This window comes from Haliotis rufescens, unplaced genomic scaffold (assembly GCF_023055435.1).
Source record: "Haliotis rufescens isolate VD_foot unplaced genomic scaffold, xgHalRufe1.0.p SCAF_4, whole genome shotgun sequence".
NCBI classification, from domain to species: Eukaryota; Metazoa; Mollusca; class Gastropoda; order Lepetellida; family Haliotidae; genus Haliotis; species Haliotis rufescens.
The window spans coordinates 22,097,304-22,118,895 of record NW_025964112.1 but is presented as its reverse complement, the minus strand read 5'-3'; the positions used below and the strand labels follow the sequence as shown (position 1 = coordinate 22,118,895).

Sequence of the window (21,592 nt, the reverse complement as noted above, 5' to 3'; positions counted from 1 at the left end):
TGTACCAGCCTGTCTTCCCCACAATGGCACCCATACTGTACTGTCAGTGTACCAGCCTGTCTTCCCCACAGTGACACTCATTCTCCACTCTCTGTGTGACTGTCTGTACCAGACTCTCTTCCCCACAGTGACACTCGTATTGTACTGTCAGTGTACCAGCCTGTCTTCCCCACATAACACTCATACTGTACTGTCTCTGTACCAGCCTGTCTTCCCCACAGTGACACTCACTCTGTGTCTGTCTATCTGACAATGACACAAAAGCCTTATGCTATATGTGTCTGCCTGTCTGACAATGACACAAAGACTTTATGCTATATGTGTCTCCCTGTCTGTGAGGCCTCACTCGTAACAACAACCAGCGCGATAAGAGGATTGACTGAATATTCATTGCGTGCTATTATATTGCTGGGATACTATTACGGCGGCGGTACAGAAGTAGGCAAGAGCTTTTAGGAGTTTTCGTTCGTCCAGCCACTCCACATTTCCATACTGTCTGAGGATGATTCAGGAACCATGAATATTCATTATGAGCGGAATCGGCCCTCCCCCATTTACACTCCGGGCCACAGATCCCTGTCGTCAACAGCCTCCATGTTATCACAAACTGCTTTGGATAGAACAGTACCAATAACGTTTTCAAATCACAACGTCTGACCTAAATATGTTGTTTGAAAGAGCACACACACCTCTGACGTAAACGACCTGGATATGATGTTTGCACCTGGAGTTTCTTTTGCATTGACACCCTCCTATATGGCATGACTGGAATTTGATATAAGCTGCGTAGAAACATACTCACTCACACACTGACTGATTGACTCTCTGACTAAAAGACTCACTGGTTTATTCGATAGTTTACTCACACACTCATTTGATAGTACTGCAGTACACAGCTTTGTGTCTTATTGGTTTTTCGGTACACTGCCGATTACGAGAGCAGTTTCACAACACTAAAACATAATAGTGCGAGTAAATAGTATCATGGCGTATTTACGGTAAATGTCGTTCGATTTGGGACAAGTTCGGAATGTGTGTACGTGTTTTTCTAGTACTTACATTGAACAGCGGGTAAAAAAGTATAGCGAAGCGGCTCGCGATTTGGACAAAGCGGACGAAGCATTAAAAAGGGCAGGTCCTGTTTGTGTATGCCTACCGCATTTGTGACGTTAGCAACCACGTCGATTGTTTAATCAAGCATACACTCCACAGCTTATCGTATTAGGGACTTCACTTGTTTTATGTGCTCAAGGATAATATGCATATAAACAGGATTACTCTGTCTGAACGTCGTCTTAGAGCAGGATGCAACAACATGCACTGGAGCAGGATTAGTCTGTTCAAGCATCACTTCTGTGTTAAATGCAACACCACCAAAATAGCTTGAACTAACCAGCTTCTCTTACAACCAAACTTAAGTGTAGGTTTGACAACAGGTTTGGGGGCGTCTTGTGGGTTCCAGTGTGAATCGGGGTGTGTTTATGTGTTCTGTGGGGTAGGGGGATAGTTGACTGGTGTCTGCCCGGAGTTGACAAGGGGTCAGGGGTGGATGTTAGGGTGGGTGGGGTTGGGGGTCTTCAGAGGTTGAGAGGTATGCGATATCCAGGCACCATATCAGTGTACAAACTTCTAAATGACTGTTTACAGTTTACTTGCAGTCTTTTCGGGAGTGAGGACGTGAGAACGCTTCTGTGGTGTTTAATGTATTAATGTTTCGCGTGGTGCATGAAGTATCATCAGTAATGGTACTGTACAATGACATATGTCTGAATAAATTGGAACATGAACTTGTGATGCCATACTGCAAGGGACGAAGAACATGTAAAATATAGAACCGCCATTAATGCATAGTACAAACTCCACAGTCCACAAATCATAATACAGTTAGGATTTCGCGGACATCTCATCTATAATATGATCTTTATATAATTTTGGCACAATATGTTAACAGAAACACAATGTTGAACAACCAAGCTTCTGCAAAAGTAAATTTGTGTTTGTAGCGATGTCGGCTGACATCACGGATAAAATGCTTAAATGAAAAAAGTAGGGGTTCGTTTCAGTGTGTATGTACCTGGGTGACCTCAGTTAATATCGATTTAGGATACTGCACACCACCAGAGGAAATATTATGAAGTTAGAGTTTCTGCGGAACATCACGCGGTGTTATTGAAGCATATCAAGGGATTACGTTTAGTGGAAGTCCAAGAGCTCTCTACTGAAAATGTATTGTGAATATAAGCACACAATGTGGATAGTCTGAAACATGATACGAATCCCAACATTCTCATATCTTCAACAGCGATTTCATTCTTGACTGACCTTACACACTGTTCTCCAATAAGTTTTGTATTATAATTTGTTTTACATCGTTGTAGATATTATATCACTTCTATTTTTGTATTGTTTGACAAAGTTAGATATAATCCATTGCTTTTTTTCTAATATGAATGCATTCAAGTACCGTTAAACCACAATAATAAATGTGAATCGATTTCAGACACAGAAATAGCTTACAAATTAAGAAAAGGACTGGTGGACACATCTGTGATTAATATATCTGTTCTGATTAAAATACCATCCCTATTAGCAAAACATATTTCATATATGAACTGTAATATATATCATATACGATAAATGTGTTTACTTTCAAATGCGAAGCAGGATACAAACTGAACATTATTCAAATCTATACACATGCACCACATGTATGATTATAGGTATAGGATTTAAGGAAAGATCAAATGTTATGTATGTAAAGTAATTATATCAGTAGCTTATGTATAAAAATGTTAAGGCCTCAATTCATCATATCAATATGTGTTTCACAGGTAAGGACATTTTCAAACAAGATGACACATACATACATATATAACTACCTACACAAACTCATCATTGTACACATACACAGAGTTGTATACAATACAATGTCCTCCAATTAAGGAGCCTTCTTCCACATATCTGAGTTCACAGAAACCATGTCATGTTACCAATACGAGAAACTGTGTTGTAGAAAGTGACCATGGAATCACGCAAGTGGCATATTTTATCAGTGTATCTAATCTAACACATTTGTGGGACCTGCGACGATATATCCATTAGAGAAACATCCCAGTTTCATGAGTTGTTTTTTTTCACTGGGTGAATTTCATCCTGTCACTGATTAGGATTAGGCACTATTTCTTCTGTTGTTTGTAAACATTTTTCATTTTTGAAGGCTTTACGTGTGACTATAGTGAGAAGAAAACATTCATTACATCCGACTTATAGATCGCCACTCGTGCATTGAATCACGGAGTCCGTTAATTTGGACCCCCTTTAGACCACCGTAGACAAAGGTTTGGTATTTGGAGAACCTCAACGCACCATTACGTGTTGTACGTGTGAGACCGACAATCTAATAGAGACCCATATCTCTACATGTATTACTCTGAAATAACGTAATTGTAATGAGAAGGGCCCAAGCAATCAAATGTACACCCCAAACACAGGTTACAGACAAAGAAATGACCCAATTTGAGTACTATTTGCACATAATTATGGTCGAATTGAAGATAAACATGAAACAGTCAATACCAATCGTGTTTGGGGAAGTCCGCTCGATGCTGTTCATCCCAAGCCAATAAGCTTCTGAAAGAGGAAAGGGGTGTCTTACGTACAGTTTACAGGGTCCAGAGTATTTAATATATGTTCGGTCAATAAGTTGTCTGAAAGAGAAGATTTTACTTGTGGATTATATGACGCCATGACTTCAAGGGGGATATTTCGGAACAGGAGATTTACCTCGAAAGTTTCCGGTTCTTCTTCAATTGGGGTAACTATTCTTGTGTGATGGTATTTTGATATATTATGATGTGAGTGCGATCTTTCAAAAGAGGGAAGTAACTTTTGTTGTGTGATTGTTGTTCTTGAGAGTTGATATTCTATGACATAATATGCATATATGTGCTTAAGCAATGCATAATGCGTAGACCCATAAGTAACCGAAATACTTGTGAACCTGGGGTTCACCACATCACGTGTTCTTCTGCATTGTTATCACTTCATGGCTTTGATATAATTTAATTAACATTCATATTTGGCATCAGCAACTCACCTGTATAGATGTATGTATATCATACATATATAAATTAGAAAATGTGAATAAATAGAGGGTTTCAATATACGTAATGATTAAACATAGTTCAAATTTCAACGCAAATTTTAATTCCACCCCCAAAAAAATTTGTTCCAAAGGCCTTGACACAAACGTAATTTTTCAACGTTGGCATAGTTTCTACCATGAACTTAACATTCATGTCCATAATAAAATCATGTCAGAACAAGAAATAAAATAAATACATTGGGTTACGTTTATTGTCAGGCCATGTTGACCTTGTGACCTTGTCCACCATGATGAGACCCTTCACATCCCAGAACAAGGAGGCCATAACCTTTCCAGCTGTGAGACAGCCTTTGCCTTCTTTGGTGGTTGTGATGTCAAAAGTTTTCGCTGTTTGGATTGTTGTTTTGAGTGTTGGTTGGCTGGAAGGGGTGAACCAGGTTTCATTTAAAGTAACAAATTGTTGCAAGAAACTTCTTGGATCAGCTCCAAGCAGAGCCAGAATATCATGTGATGTAATGTGCCTCGCACGTTTGTTATGAAATGTCAGAGAGTTTGGAATCCAACTAGATGATACTTTCTTCATTGCCAAAGTTTATGTGAAAATGGAATGTACTCTCTCCTAGCAAATGCCTACGAAACTAACAATATGACGCTGGTCAGTCGGTCGGTCGCCAGTCGGTCATCACCATATTATAGATTTTCGGGATCATTTCCGGTGTTGCAGACGTGACAGGGCTTCCAGGAAGGGGGTCGTCTTCAAGGCTCTATCTGCTACCTACCTCTTTACCGTGGCATAGGGAGGGGCATCCTTCCCTAGTGTTCTACTTATTTCTTCAAGTTGGTCTACTTTCCAAACGAAAGCCCAGCCAATTTTACTAACTGGATATATGTATACCTCCTTGCATCATGTATTGTCCACATTTCACTTTTACGCAATCTCTTCTATGTGACGCTCAGAACGTATCAGTCATCTCTCTTACTTTTTTCTCCGGTAATTGCATCCTACAATGTATCCTTTACTTTATGAGGCGTAATATTAGTGATGTTCATACCGAGCGGCATATAATTACGTTTGCCTTGTTAATGCTGTATGCGAGGACGTACCCTGGACGGGATACCCTGCCTTTCATTAAAAAGGTTCATCTATATGAGACTCATCAAGTGTGTAAGCATGCATAAGGCAAGAACCATTGAAAAAGGGGTGATTATCAAAACTGAAAAAGTAATATTATGGATAAATTCAATTACACATAAAAATATTTAGACTGTTTTATTTGTACAGGTGTCTTTGATATCATAAAACATCTATTCTAAGATGCTTCGCTAGAAGATCAAAGTCGCCGACTGTACTTTATCCTGCGATGCCAGTTTGATATGGGAAAATGATGCATGTTTTAGACGTTTACCAATTTGGCAATGGTGCACGAGCACGGGTATGGTGCCGACAAACCTACACACATAGTCAGGTCGAACCGGGATTCGAACTCACTAACATTGGATTCTGACACGCCTGACGGACGCAATATTGCCGACTAGGCAGATGTTTACTGACGTTTCTTCAAATTAATTTCCACCTTTCTACATCGTCACAAGGGTTGTTCATATCTTTCCGAAACGATCCATAAACCAATCTTCATGTTGCTGACACAGTGGATAACTCAAGTGAACCGGGGGCGGGACCAAGTTTATTAAACGTGTGACAAGGGGAGGGGGGATAAGAATTATGTGTTCAGAGAAATCTCTTCTGCATGGTTATCACTTCATGGCTTTGATATAATTTAATTAACATTCATATTTGGCATCAGCAACTCACCTGTACAGATGTATGTATATCATACATATTTAAATTAGAAAATGTGAATAAATAGAGGGTTTCAATATACGTAATGATTATACATAGCTCAAATTTCAACGCAATTTTTAATTCCACCCAAAAAGATTTTTAAACGTTGGCATAGTTTCTGCCATGAACTTATCATTCCTGCCCATGATAAAATCATGTCAGAACAAGAAATAAAATAAATACATCGGGGGTAGAAAGTGCTGTAAATACTTTTTTGCCATAAGTGACGAAAGACATTTTACAATCAGCCTCACTTATGCACAGTAAATGTCGATCGCACAAAGAGATTTAAAGTATAATAAACAAGTCATTTACGAAAGCAACCAAGAACAATGCAGCAAGTTCTAATTCCAAACCTTTAATAGAGAATAGTTGAAACAAATAGATTGTAATGGAAGTAATTGATTTCTTATCAGATTTGTTGAGAAACATTGTACAAACGCATTTGTATTCTTTGAATTTAATACACTTAGATGATGTTGTACTTTCGTCAGAATTTACAGACAACAGTGGTACGTGCCATCATGCAGTTGACCATTAATGCTGTTTGGAATGCTAACCATGGATCTCATTTATAACCAGATACCCCCTTCAAATAAAAACCTCTTTGTACAAACATGTATTTATATAGAGATATATTAGGTACTCTTGAGAAAGAGTTTACTCTTCAACCATTTCAAACTATGGAATCTGCTGTGACGGAAACATTGAATGTATTACGTTGGTCAACAACGGATAATAGGATAGAAACATAACAAAGTACCTCAGAATAGGACAATAGTCACAGTTCACACTGTCAACATTGGCTGTACATGTGTAATCATATTAACAAGGCTTGCGAATCGAGTGGACTCGCCATAATAGACTTTGAATAAACTTGCTTCATAAATATTGAAGTCATTAATTTCAGTTGCAGTGTTTGGAAGGAGTTTGGAAGAGAGTCTGGTTTGTTTCAGAGTCGAAGTAAAATCGAAGAAAGTTGGTTAAAACACCTTGCCGCGTCTGCAAAGATTTCTAAATTGCTTGACGTGTTCGTTGTAGTTGAGTTGAAGCGATTAATGTTTGACAGGGCTGGGGTGGACTCTGGGATGCTGCTGCCAAATGTATCACAAACAATGTGCATATCCAGAAACCGTTAAACCAAAGCGACGAGACACACATATTGAATTCGTACACCCTAGACAAATAGGAGATATCGGCCATGTTTTGCGCTGGCGAATAAGATAGCAAAAATCTTAACCTAACTTTTGACAGAAAGCCAAAATGTAAAACATTGATCCAAAAGTGGCATCGAAGGTGAACATTAAGACACAGGGGCTCTCAGGCATATATTAAGTATAGGTAACAATTCAAGGTGCACAGTAAAGGAACCATATAGATCAGGTACAGTATAGCACAGTGAGAAAGTAACCAATATGATGTAACCGTTTCGTAATTTGTGTGGAGGAGTATGAGCACATTTCCTAATGGACCACTAGACGTGACAAGGCATAGGAAGTGATCACGTCAACTCTTCTTTCTGTTTGTGCACGTTTATCTTATGACGGATATCTGATCACGTTATGCTATTGTGTGGGCGTCGAGATAAGGGAATTTATACACTATCAATTACACTACTTAGTAATTGGTCTCTATTGAGAATAGATGTGTTTAGAATTTTCGATCACACAGCTTCTGCTGATTATGTCAGTAAAATGTAAGTGCATAACGTAGTGAAACTATGCATCTGTACGCTGATTACATCCCACGGGTCTCCTTTTCTTATTAATCTGGAAGATATATGATCAGTTTGATAGGCACTGACAGCGCATTACATAAAATACATTACAATTCACTGTATGTGTATGCGTACATTAGGAATTGAGAGGATCATACTGAAAGTTGTCCATGGGTTCTGCAAAGAGCGCCGACTGTAATTGTGGCGCGGCAATTCTAATCATCTACGCAGACACCTGACTAATGTCTTCAGTATTTACGATGGGAAACAGAGACGTAATTCGACATTGATATAGCCTTGGACATACTAATTAGATTTAAAGTGTTGGGACTCTCTGAAAATTAAATTGTGTCTAAAAATACATTTTCAACCGTCTAATCCTTGCGTTATTGTCAAGACGCTTCTCACTGTGTGTGTCTTCCTTCAAGACTGGTTTAGTTGTGATTTTAGGTTTCTATGTATATTTGGCCTATATTTTATTAAGGACTTTGTGTTTTACGAGACAGAGATAAGGGTGTGAAAAGTATTATTTCAGTGTATTTAGCAGCACAGGTTACAACACTTGTTCAATTCAATGCAGTTTTGTCATAGATACTATTTTTAGAAACTGTTACACTCCACCATGATATAAAGATTAATGTTGTTGTCAGATGACTAATGTCAAATAAACCTTAACGGGGTTCCCGAGTGTACACGATATATATAAGTCGTGAGATTCAGTGGGGTACAGTAGCACTTATGTAAAGAAATTCACAAAATAATTACACGACACGGATTGTTCTCCAACATGTTTCAGCTTTATCTTCAGGGAACAGTCATTACAGTTACAGATTATTGTAGTGTAATTATTTTGTAAATATAGGATTTATGTCCAGCTACTAGTATACATTTGTACATTCATGCCACAAATTTATATTGACTTCTTCGTTGTGTGAGGGACCAGACGCCAAGGCCCCGCAATTCACTGCGCAGAGTTGCGTCCCTTGGTCTTGCCAGAAACACATTATCATGGTTTCAAATCCACATTCCCACTGATTATGTTTCTGAGTTTGTCACCACCATACCCGTGCTCGTGGTAACCGGCTAAGATCTGCATTACTTCGGCTCTCCTCCTACATCAAGCTGAAATGTTGTGATGTAATTGAAATACATATCAAAGCGGTGATAAAGAAACGCACTTACTCATGCACTCACTGGGTGACGTCATTGTCTTTCCTTGTCCAAAGTTTCTCTGTAGGGAGAAATCCTCTTTTCGGATTAATTGTGCAAAATAACTGGTGTTAAATTGATTTATCAGTGCCGCCAGCAGGAATGGGCGAATAAGCGAGTTGGGCACGGGGTTCCCGACACCTTTAGTGATATTTCAGCCATTGGGACCCCAGAAATGGGCTTCACACAGTGTACCTATGTACATTAAACCCAGGTCTTTGGCGTGACGAGCCAATGCTTTAACCGTTAGCCTATACCATAGCCTAACTTAATATGACTCATATATACGAGTAGCGTTATCTATCTATGTGATTTCTAGATGCCGACCGTAGTTCGATCTCCGGCCATGTCATACCAAAATACCATACGAATGGGGTACGTGTTCTTCCATGTCTGGCGCCCGGCATTAAGGATTGGTCAACTCAATATATATACTGTGTCTGAGTGGGTTATCCAGGTTATAATGTGGTATGGTATGTCAGTGGGGTAGCATTATCAAACCGGGCATTAGTCCTGACTAGTACAAGCACACACACACATACACACATACACACGCACCTACGCACCTACGCACCCAAGCACACACACGCACGCACGCACGCACGCACAGAGTCAGACACACACAAACACACATGTTCTTCGGTGTTGATTGCTGATTCTGCTTGGACGCGCTGTGGCAAGAAAGCGTTTGTATTATTTTGTACTTTTGCTAGAACCCTTATGTGTTATTTTATTTCCTTTGGCCATTACTTGACAAACTTACACTGGTAGCTAGACGTTACCACTGGAATGTCACCTAGGCGAGTAACAAATTGATGTAATAAATTATCCTCTGAAGAATTAGTTCTTGTATAATTATAACAAACAACTTGATGAAGAAAACACGTCAAAAGCATCTTGTGACTGTCAAGCGAAAATAACATACACGTTTATAGAGTAGATTCCATAAAATCTAACACTGAAGGGGTATAGCGAACATTTGTCCTATTTATCATATTGAAATCTCCATCGATGCGTTGTGGAAGGCGTGAAACGGAGAGAACAAGGGTCACTGTTGCTTTGTCCTCTTTTGTAAAGGATTGTTGCTAAAGAAATCTAATCAATATAGAGGAATATTTGAAAACAAGTATGTGATCTAAAAATAGCCTTAAATGACCGAGGCTTGTCCTATTGAAGAAGAATTCAGGTAGTGTTGTGTGATGGTCGACTGCAGTCAGTGACCCGGCATATTCCGTGTAAATTTACTGTTGCCCCCATCAATATAACAACGTCCAGTCATTCAGCAACGTCACTTGTTTTCCTCGTTTTTGTCTTCTCCAACGCGAACCATCTTATGGCGTGTAACCTTGGCTCAAAGGTGAAAATGTTTCCCTTATATGAATCGGCATATTAAACATATGTCAGTTTGTCGACTTGATGCAAGACCTTGTCTGCTATGGGTTATAAATACCGGTTGGACTGTTTTACAATGTCTGCTGGCTTGTGTATCATAATTAGTAATATTGATTTTTATATTCTCCTCTCGTATCTCACGGAAAGCAACCTTGATTGACTTGAGGAATCAGGCAATTCACGAGAACCCTTTAAACAATATCCTTCTCAACGCCCCCGGACATTGCCATATGTAATAGTCATACAATCTCTTCGGGTCCTTCAAGCTATCGTTTTCTTGATTCTCCTTGGCAAAAGTTATTTAACAGAATACCCGTTATAGCAAACTTTGATGTCAAGCTGATGTAGTAAAACAGAAATAAAAACAAGGAAAACTGGTTTGGGCTGGTTTTGGAATGACACGGTTACAGTTGACACAAAATATACCTTTACATTTTTTACAAAAAAACATTGTTTCAATTTGCTTGATGTTTTCAATTACAAATATATGTTTCTTGTGTTAAAAGTCATGGTCATCTTTAATAATTTCATCTAATATAACAATATAACGTTTAATGAATTCAGTGCTTTATCGATGAAGATGATTCCCCATGTTACCAAAATATGTTTCCATGAAGAAAATACAGGCCACGTATTGGATTTTTAGGAAAGGAGCATTATGCACATAATGCATTATGTACACTCGGGAACCCTGTTAAACTTTATTTGACAAGAGTCAGCTGACAACAACATTACTCTTTATTTCATGGTGGAGTTTAACAGGTTCATGTAAGTTTTCTACCATTGGTTTCTCCATAGACAGGCCATGTTCTTCTATGAGGCTTGAATGACGTTCAACGTAAACCCCGAGACACTGTCTATTTGAAATACACACAAACATTGATTCCAATGATCAATATGATCGGCAAACGAGCCCCGCAGTTTCGTGAACACGAAGCAACGTCCAGAGGTCAATATAGAAAATTTCATGGCCCGACAGTGGTCATTGCTAGTCATTGGCGGTCAATATTGTTTATCGAACATGACAATGCCTAGCTGCTCTTGATCGATATCATATTGTTTTTGCATATGTAAAAATATGCCCTCAATGCTAATGGATTTACTCGAATTGGATAAATGTTGCAGTGAGAAGCCAACAGCATTGGCATGACGGTTAGATTCTCGGATTTCACGACATTGTGATTGTTCAATGATCAACTAACTCCGTGACACCTCTTCCACAGGACTTCTTTCTGAACTTGGACCTTATGCCCACAAGTGTCCATTATATTATCATGCTATACCCTGTTACGTTTCTACTGTGTGCGAAACAGAGTCAACAACTGGATCCTTACGTCGAGTTTTGATGTTTTATCAAACGTTTTACAGTTGGAATCCTTTGTTTGTGTTGCCAGTAATCTCACTGACGATGTGTGTTCACATATTATGAATGTTTACTGCATACTTTACTACAGCGCACCTTTGGAAGTTATTAGTTATTACACTGGAAAGGTGATTCTACACGTGTATTAAAGTCTATTTGTATTTCAAAGACACCGGACAAGGAAATTATCAGTTTTAGGTAACCTACAAAAGAACAAAGAGTGCCACCATATACAGTGTTGTGTTGTACTGTTCTGACCTTGGAACTGGAGTTATGGACGTTGTGTCGGGACTATCGATTCTTTGGATGGGTTTCAAAATACTTTGTCAAAAAGTGTGTCACAGGTTGAGTTGACGTCAATTAGTTTTGGCAGTTCTCGAAAAATAGTTTCGACTTTTGCTTAAATCGCGCATCTGTTATTCACAAATCGAATCACGGAAATGGAGACCTGCTGCAAAACCATTAAACATTAAACCTTCGTGTTATTAGTTGCTCGGTCAATGGTGCTTTAATGCAACGTGTTCATGGTTGCTGTTTGTATATAAACAGGTTTGGATTTACGTGGGCCGATTACAGCACAGGATGGACATGCTGTCGTTGTTGGTATTTGAGAGATATAGGAATATGTGAAACTGATATGTAAAGTTATTCTGAAGGTATATGTGAGCCTTGTATTGCACTCTTTGGGATCAGTATCCTCGTTGGTCATGGAAACGACGATTGTATCTTCTCTGTCTCTGCTGATGTTATCAAAGGAAATCCTAAGAGGATGAGGGTGCTGTGTTTGGTCGTATATTTCCCATGTCGATTTCAATGACGAAAAACGACGTCGCGTAAGAGCATCAAATGTGACTCAAATGGGAACATCTGAACACGAATATGATACTCCAAGCAGTCCTATCGAAGAACAAGAACTTCTTGCCACAAACACCCTTGATTGTGTACAGGATAAGTGTAAAATAATTCTTGGAAAGAAAACGGTCACCGAATTGCCTCAGCAACCACAGCACAACAGCTGCTACTTACATAGCTGTTGTTCATAAATACTTGAAGCTCTGTACGCACGGAAGACAAATAGGCTTCCTTATAAAGGATCATGCCTTCATCAATGGCTTTCATAGTTTATAATATAGAAATCGATGGAAACAAGCGATAAACCATTAAACCAAGGCGATCAGAGACAAGGAGCCCGAGATGGGATCTCAACCGATGCATCACTGAACAAGGGTCGGGACTTCGGTATGGGCGGTCTCATGGACAATTAACATTCTACTTAGATAGACTATTTAACCTTTAATTCATCAAAAGTACCAAGATAAAGGCAACAATATTTCTAGTTTGAAATTAATAATTGGCCTAATATGTAAACTTGCTGTCATTTACGGTTGGAATAATTCATTCAAGCACCTCATCGAGTTAGTCAATCGTCCCGAATGACATGAAAAACAACTATATCCTGTGCATCAATGTTCATGGAAAGCATTTAACGACAAAAGGAGCAGAGTGGATAAAGAAAATATTCATGCCTAGTTTACATGATGAGTTAACAAGAAGCATCTAATGAAGGAAGGTTCATAGGACGTACATAGAGGTTCTGAAATGTGGAAACGTGTGAGGTTTACCAGGAATCCGAGGCGACTTCGGTCATCGGATCCGTCATATTGCTGGTATCAGGTGAGTTCACGGTTGAGTTGCTGGCATAGATTGAGAGAGGGTGTTATAGGTATCTTTTGTCAGTGTTGTGAGAAGATTTGGATCGTGTTTTGCACATGGGTTGATTATTACAGCTTCAAAAGATAAAGGGAAACATTTAGAGATTATCTAAGTTAACTCCATGCTGTGCTTGGTACAGTCCAGAAACCCAAATACCTTTGCTTCGAAAGTATTGCTGACGATGCTTGATAGTTTCATGATTTCGTCTTCAACACGTTAAATGAAGAAACAATTAGATATTTCTCCCGATAATTTCAATATATTGCTTGTTAGCATCCCAATATCCTGCATCAGTCGATTCCTCTAATGTAAGGGTTGCAAGGAAAGTATGTATCTGTGTAATATATACACAGTAATAAGGGTGAGATGCACATGTACTTTAAACCAAGAATAGCAAGGGGAAGAAAACGCGATAAAGACACCATTACTAGACTCTGCTACTGTGGATAACAGAAGTATTGACACTGCACTTCAAAGAAAACAATCAATCTTTAACAAACAGTGGGATGTTTTCTGGTGGAATGTCAGGCCATAACAGTAACAGGTACAAAAGTTCACTTAATACAAAAGTCTAATGTACGTTTTCACTTTTGAGTAAACATGTTAATGGAGTTTAAAGAATAGTCATCAATTTAAAGATTTGATGCAGAGAGAGGATACATCTACATAATACATATTCAGAGAATGTTACGGTTATCACCGGACTCCCATCACCGACTGCGATATTCAGTAATGTGTTGTCGTGGTTCGGGCGTATACGTAGTTGTGGCATTCTGGCAACGTAAAATGTAGTTAAAACTGTGTTATATGTTGACCGTCAGGGATGACATATGCTGGGCTTCTGTGTTGCGGACTTTTATAATCTTAGTTAGACACCATGTTCGTTAAAATTGATAAAAAATTTCCGCCACGCGTTGGTGGACTACCATATATCGTTGGACGTTATCCTGTGACGGAAATGAAAGGCAGCACCTTCAGGGGTGTACGCGTGCTATTACTTGTGTCCTGCACAACAGAACTACACATATTACGCCCTTAAAACTTGTATCTGGTTCACGCCTCTCCTGATCATCAAAGTGTGGCTGATTGTGATAGGTCTCATTTACATCTCTGCCGAAAACAGCTTCTTTTGTTGTCTTCATGTAACATGAAAACATTTCGCGCTTATTACAAATAGTTAATATATCAAAAATATCATCTTGTGTGTTACTCATTCCCTATGCTGTCAATGTACTCAATAAACATGTCCATTTAAAATACATTGAAGTACGTTGGGGTCGTGTTATTGTGAACCATGAACTTTGCTAACGTCAGTTCATTCAGGAGAACATGCCAAGGTTGTATGTGTTCAAATACATAAACATTGTAAGCAAACATTTTTGCAATCATATCCCGTTTAAACATAAAACGTATCAGACCATGTATATATGCATTAAAACATAGTGTTTTTACAAATTTAATGAAATAAAAAATATGAATTACAAACTCCTGTCCTGACCGTGTTTCAAGTGTCATTTTAAGTATCAAGTAAATGTCCGGTACTGACTACAACAGCTTTTAAAAACGTCAATAAGATATCCGGTATGCATTTCATATTGTTACCTTATGTTTAATTGTGCAGAAGGAACGAAAATTTACAAAAAAGGAATATTATATAAAATGTAAACATAAACACATATAACCAGTTGTCTGCCTTGTAAAATATCATATTATTTGTTCCAGTTGCATGACTCGTCATATGTAATTTACTACATCGTTATGTTGATAAATATAATTCGTTACAGCATGATAATGTACATGTAGGTGATGGCATCTATAGAGTTATTCAATACATCAAAGAAATGAGTTCCGATTGCAAAAGCTATCACTGTTTCCATTTGAAAGTAGATCCTTGATTATATCTTTACATTTACATGACGTTCCTGTTTGTTGCTAACATTGTGCTCCATCCTTCGCACACATTTCAAACTCTAAAAGTAACTACGTTTCGCCATTTTGTTTCAAAGACCTGCAGAACGGGAAAGGTGAATGTCTCGTTAAAGCGCTACGCATGGGCGACGTCAAATCATCCATTAAAGACACAATAAAATTCAGTTTTATTTCTGATGTAGGCTTGTATTCATATAGTTGGTCCATGTGGTAGGTCATTCTAACAGCAGCTGTATGTGAGTTATATGTCCTTATAAAGAGGATATCGAAAAGTTGCATTGTACAGTGTCATCGCAAATAACTCTGTCTAAAGGTACACACTTCAGTACGCCACAAGTTGTCATAACGCCCGGGAGGTCGTACGCTCAAATCATTAGCACATGGTGGGGATCAACACAGAAGATCTACCAGAATACCCGACAGGCAACTGTACCGCGCTACACGAAACAATTAGAAATTGTTTTACTCAAACTTGTAAAAACAATGTGGCGACAATTAAAATCATCAGTACGGCGAAAAAGAGGTCCTTCCCCTAACGATGCTCAGTGCACATATCGGGTAAGTAATGTAATATTAGGCAATATATGACATCTGTATTATTCGGCATTGAATTACCTTTGCAGTGTCCTACAATGAACAACAACGGGTGTGATGCGTTTGTTGGCGGACAGTATCTCTTTACAGGACCCATGTGCTTGGTCATGTTTATTTGTACTTCATGAAATGACATTACTCATGTAAGGATGGGAGATAAAGCTGTAACCTTTTTGGTGGGTCATGTTGTCACGATACAGAAGTTTTAGCCACGGATGTATACATTTTATAGTTTATAGTTCATATAAACGAAAATCAACATTTTCAGTGAATGGCAAAGGGACGACGTTGTTTATTGCATACTATCTTGAGATTTCCTGTTATGTCTATAATAGGTACAGCAGTATTGAAAGAAAGTGGAAAGGGATGGGTAAGGTAATAGAAGCCCATGTGTATATACATGTGCATGTGTATTTAGAGAGCCATACCACACCCACGACCCACGTACATTCTCAAATACTTGGCATGTACAAATTGTAAAATGATGGACATCCTTCATCTGTCATAGTTACACAATATTTGTGAACAGCTGGGGTTATACCTGCGATGCTTTAACAAATACAAAAGGGTCTTAAGCAGGAAATAAAATGCCTTAGTAATTTTATAACACTGGGGCAAGTTGGTCGATTAATATGTCGATACATTCACACATTACCGAATTCCCGATTGATCAAATACAAACTAAACGGGGCAGGGGATTATGTTGATTGAGTTTATGATTGTATTTATGACCGAACCTGTCAATACAAATGAACCGTTTAATTTGAAACGACTCTGAACTGTGCAACAAAACAAAGCCGGATATGGGGAATGTACACCTAATGATATGGAAAGGGCGTGAATAAGGAATCTTTATTATGGAAGGTTTACTATATCTCAAATATTTCATATCGATACCGCAAATCTATATCAGAAAGTGGGTGCGTTATACTGTGACGTCAAATCGGCAGTAGCTACTGCCGATATATATATATACACACACACACAAAGAAATAATATGTTCCAGTATGTTTACAATTGTAAAATGTCGCTACGACTTATAGAATGGGGTGATGGTGTACATGTTCCATAATAGTTCTTTTGATATGACAATAATTGCTGGAAACGATTACAATTTAATTTCGTTTCGTTAAAATTGAAAACCTTCAAAGACGCAGCTTACATTTCCACTGTTACACAGCAGGGTATGGCTTATAACGACTGTGTTCTGTAGGTATTGGTATCATCTATTGTTATAGGAATCGATAAAAAAATGACCGCCTGGAAGACACACACTCTTCCTTCCGTCTTTAGACGAGTTTTATTCTGCAAACAAAACTAAACAAAACTAAACAATACTAAACAAAACACAGCAGTCGATGTATTAACAATAAAGCCATTAACCACTTGACATACTTACGCATTATCATTTTACATTGGCGCTCACTTCCAAAGGAATATCAGTATTGATTAGCATAGTTCATAGCTTCGTTCCTGCCATAAATCATTACTATATTAATTTTTGCTTTTCGTTGTGAAGTCAGTGGGTATTTTGTGTTTAAAGGCATAAGGTCGTTATGGTAAGGTTGAAAATCCATATACAGTTATACATTGCATATTGATTGCGTTGGTCTCATTCTATAACTGGAATATAAAACGCCAACGCCAGAGAATAATCAGTCTCGATTTTCTGCCGAAACAGATTCCACTGGCCCTAAAGGGCAAAATAAATTTGAAAATTATATGAATGGATCACTGAAAATCAGTGGTGACACCAGGGTGTTCTTGAAAAGGGTAAGCACGTCCTGCTATACCTATAAGACCACCCTGTCAATCTGTGGGGTGTTTGCTTATCATCGTAGGGTATTTCAAAATGAATGTTGCGATCTTATAAATATATTTACATCGGTATCAATAATCTTACTGACTTTTCCTCATGAATCATTCGGTTATGTAGTATGCTCTCTCTCACTTGAACTGAAATGTACCAGACACCAATAAAATTAATTTTCATACAAGACTAATGCCTCATGTCCATTCAACGGTACAAAAGTACACCAAAAATACATAGAGCAAGCTCCATCAGTTAATCATTAGTCTCAGAATCATGTTAATCTAGCGCGTTTAAAACGAGTATGTCAGGCTAAACAATAGACTAACATCTAGTCTCTGAAATGAACATATTTTACAGAAAAAACAGTTGTTAAATATAATAAAAAGGAGCCCGGAGACGAACTTCATTTGCCGATACTGCAGTAATCTAGACTTGCAAAACATTATAGACTTACAGAGGCTGTATTGGGTACATTTGTTTCAGGGTCTGTATGACCGACTAGCTAAACAACTACTTGGCTTTTTACTGCGCATATAGAACGGTTGGCTGCCTGTGTATGGGCAACAGATAGCAAAAAAAAAAGATATCTGTTTCCGTCACATGCTGTGACATGGCGAGATCGTCTGTGAAGCATTTAGTTTTTTGTTCTCTTATTTGTTTCATTTCAGATGTGCCAAACATTCTACCTTTTAAGAAAATCTACATATAACTCGATGGTAACAGTATCAGTGATAACCAAATGACAATTTTTGTTCTGGTAGAATGTGAATATTTTAATATATTTTGAGTTATAAATCTACAGCCAAAACAGACCTACACTGATTGTGTCATGGCGCAAATTAACATCACAACAAATAATATCAAAGCAGAACAAGAGGATTGTAACAATCTTACAATATAACGCCAAACAACAGTATTTCATTCCTCAAATCAGTGATGATACCAGGTGTTCTCGTAAAGGGTAGCGTCATTACTGGCTTTGTTTTCGGAACATTAAAAGCACAAGGATTTTCCTGGTTTCCCAAGAAACTGGTTTATTTGTTGGACTACATATTTACGTTCTCAAACATTATACTTTAGACAGATTTAATGTGTGCATACTAGTACTTCGGGATGACATGACGATGAAACAATTATTTAATAGCTCTTAACAACCTAACTGAACATAGGTTGGCTGCAATGTTGTGCTAAATACGTGTATATACCTCAATAGAAATTCCATCTGTGGCATAGGTCATTCTTAGGACTCACACAAATTTTCGGTACAACATGAGACAATAATGATCCAATGCCAGGACGTCTGTAATTTCTAGAATATGTTTGACCGCTAGACAAGTAAAAAACTGAATTATGGAGAAATGCTTCACTGGCTCCCTTTGAGGAAAAGATCAGCCTAAATAGGGAGTAATGACTTCATTAAGTATTCATTTCTTGCTGATACTCTCCTTATGGGTATTCTGCTCAATGATTTCGGCTTCAGTGCCAAGTTGATGGCATATGGATTTACAGAAAGCATATTTTCGAATATGAACAGAAGGAGTTTCGAATATGAAAAAGTTTACTTTGCGCTAAGGCCATTCGATGAGTCAAATATTTGCCAAGGAATAATCTAGGCGCTTGATACATCATCATCACCATTACCAGCATCATCATCCATGATCCATGAGTTTTATAAACTTTAATACTGTTTGCCACACCATAAGGACTCAATTCATCAATCACGTGCATGCCAAGTGTTCGCGAAAAGCGAAAATGCGAGCATATCCTGCCCTGGTAGTACCTGTCACAAACACATGCGAAGGCATGTCAAGTATTCACCTAACAAACATGGGAACTCGTGGTACAAGTCACATTAGGGAATAGGATCTGACATTATTGTGATGTGTCAAATGTGGAAAATTCAGCCAGTTGCAATACGTCTATGACAGGCTTATGTATATGTTGTATGTTCAAAGTATTGATATACTTTATCATTTAGTAAGATTTGTCAAAACGTACATACATGGATATATTGGTTATATATTCGGGAACAATCGTTTAAAAGAAGAAAGATGTCCAGTACGAGCTTCAACCACCTGTTGTCCATGTTCACAGTCTCAGCGCTTACAGCGTCATGTTGTGCTTTAGAAGTTTAATACCGTTTAAGTCCGGGGGAATTTGTCTTATACCCCATCATCGTTGTGTGTACAACTCATTGTCTATACCAATCATTCTGTACATGCTGTAACTGTCAATAGGGACAGGGATTCTCATGATGATTTATAGAAGGTAGTTAAAACATATCAATAATGTTTATTGGGATATGTTTTATCATAAAAGTTATCATAAAAGTGTTTTTTAGATTTATTATAAATACATGCTTACATCTATACTCACCTTTAAATACTTATTTACACCTATACCTTTCTGCATATGTCTGTTTACATCTATACATACCTGAAGGTACATGTGGACATCTATACATGCCTAAAATTGCCTGTTCACTTCTATACTAACTGAAGATGTATGTTCACATCTATACTAACTGAAGATGTCTGTTCACATCTACACCAACTGAAGATGTCTGTTAACGTCTATACTAACTGAAGATGTCTGTTCACATATATACTAACTGAATATGCATGTTCACATCTAGACACATCTGAAGATGTCTGTTTATATCTAACACATATGAAGATGTATGTTTACATCTAGACACATCTGAAGATGCTTGTTTACATCTACACACACGTGAAGATGTCTGTTTACACCTAGACACACCTGAAGATGTCTGTTTACACCTAGACACATTTGAAGATGTATATTTACATCTAGACACATCTGAAGATGTCTGTTTATATCTAAGACGTATGAAGATGTATGTTTACATCTAGACACATCTGAAGATGTCTGTTTATATCTAACACGTATGAAGATGTATGTTTACATCTAGACACATCTGAAGATGCCTGTTTACATCTACACACACCTGAAGATGTCTGTTTATATCTAACACATATGAAGATGTATGTTTTACATTTAGACACATCTGAAGATGCCTGTTTACATCTACACACACGTGAAGATGTCTGTTTACACCTAGACACACCTGAAGATGTCTGTTTAAACCTAGACACATCTGAAGTTGTATATTTACATCTAGACACATCTGAAGATGTCTGTTTATATCTAACACATATGAAGATGTATGTTTACATCTAGACACATCTGAAGATGCCTGTTTACATCTACACACACCTGAAGATGTCTGTTTATATCTAACACATATGAAGATGTATGTTTTACATTTAGACACATCTGAAGATGCCTGTTTACATCTACACACACCTGAAGATGTCTGTTTACACCTAGACACACCTGAAGATGTCTGTTTACACCTAGAAACACCTGAAGATGTCTGTTTACACCCAGACACACCTGAAGATGTCTGTTTACACCTAGACACACCTGAAGATGTCTGTTTACACCTAGACACACCTGAAGATGTCTGTTTACACCTTGAAACACCTGAAGATGTCTGTTTACACCCAGACACACGTGAAGATGTCTGTTTACACCTAGACACACCTGAAGATGTCTGTTTACACCTAGCCACACCTGAAGATGTCTGTTTACATCTACACACATGCAGGTATCTGTTCAAAGATATACACATCTGAAGATGTCTGTTTACATCTACACACGCATGAATATGAATGTTTACATCTACACAGACCTGAAGATGTCTGTTTACATCTCCACGCATATGAAGATGTATGTTTACATCTAGACACTTCTGAAGATGTCTGTTTACATCTAGACACACCTGAAGATGTATGTTTACACCTAGAAACATCTGAAGATGTATGTTTACATCTACACACATGAAGGTATCTGTTCAAAGATATAAACATCTGAAGATGTCTGTTTACATC

At 38.0% G+C, this 21,592-nt stretch overlaps 1 protein-coding gene across 5 annotated transcripts in view; it reads left to right on the top strand.

Annotated features, from left to right (window-relative positions):
- The window catches only part of LOC124132162, a 163,107-nt gene that overhangs the window by 115,295 nt on the left and 26,220 nt on the right, over positions 1-21,592 (top strand). Inside the window, exon 1 of one of the 5 annotated variants that reach the window (XM_046495910.2) lies at positions 15,596-15,829. The exons of the other annotated variants lie outside the window; for them this stretch is intronic. Coding sequence (XP_046351866.1) covers positions 15,755-15,829 — 75 coding nt within the window. The 5' untranslated portion in view covers positions 15,596-15,754. Of the gene's footprint in view, positions 1-15,595; positions 15,830-21,592 lie in introns of those variants that run through there. 5 annotated transcript variants of the gene reach the window in all.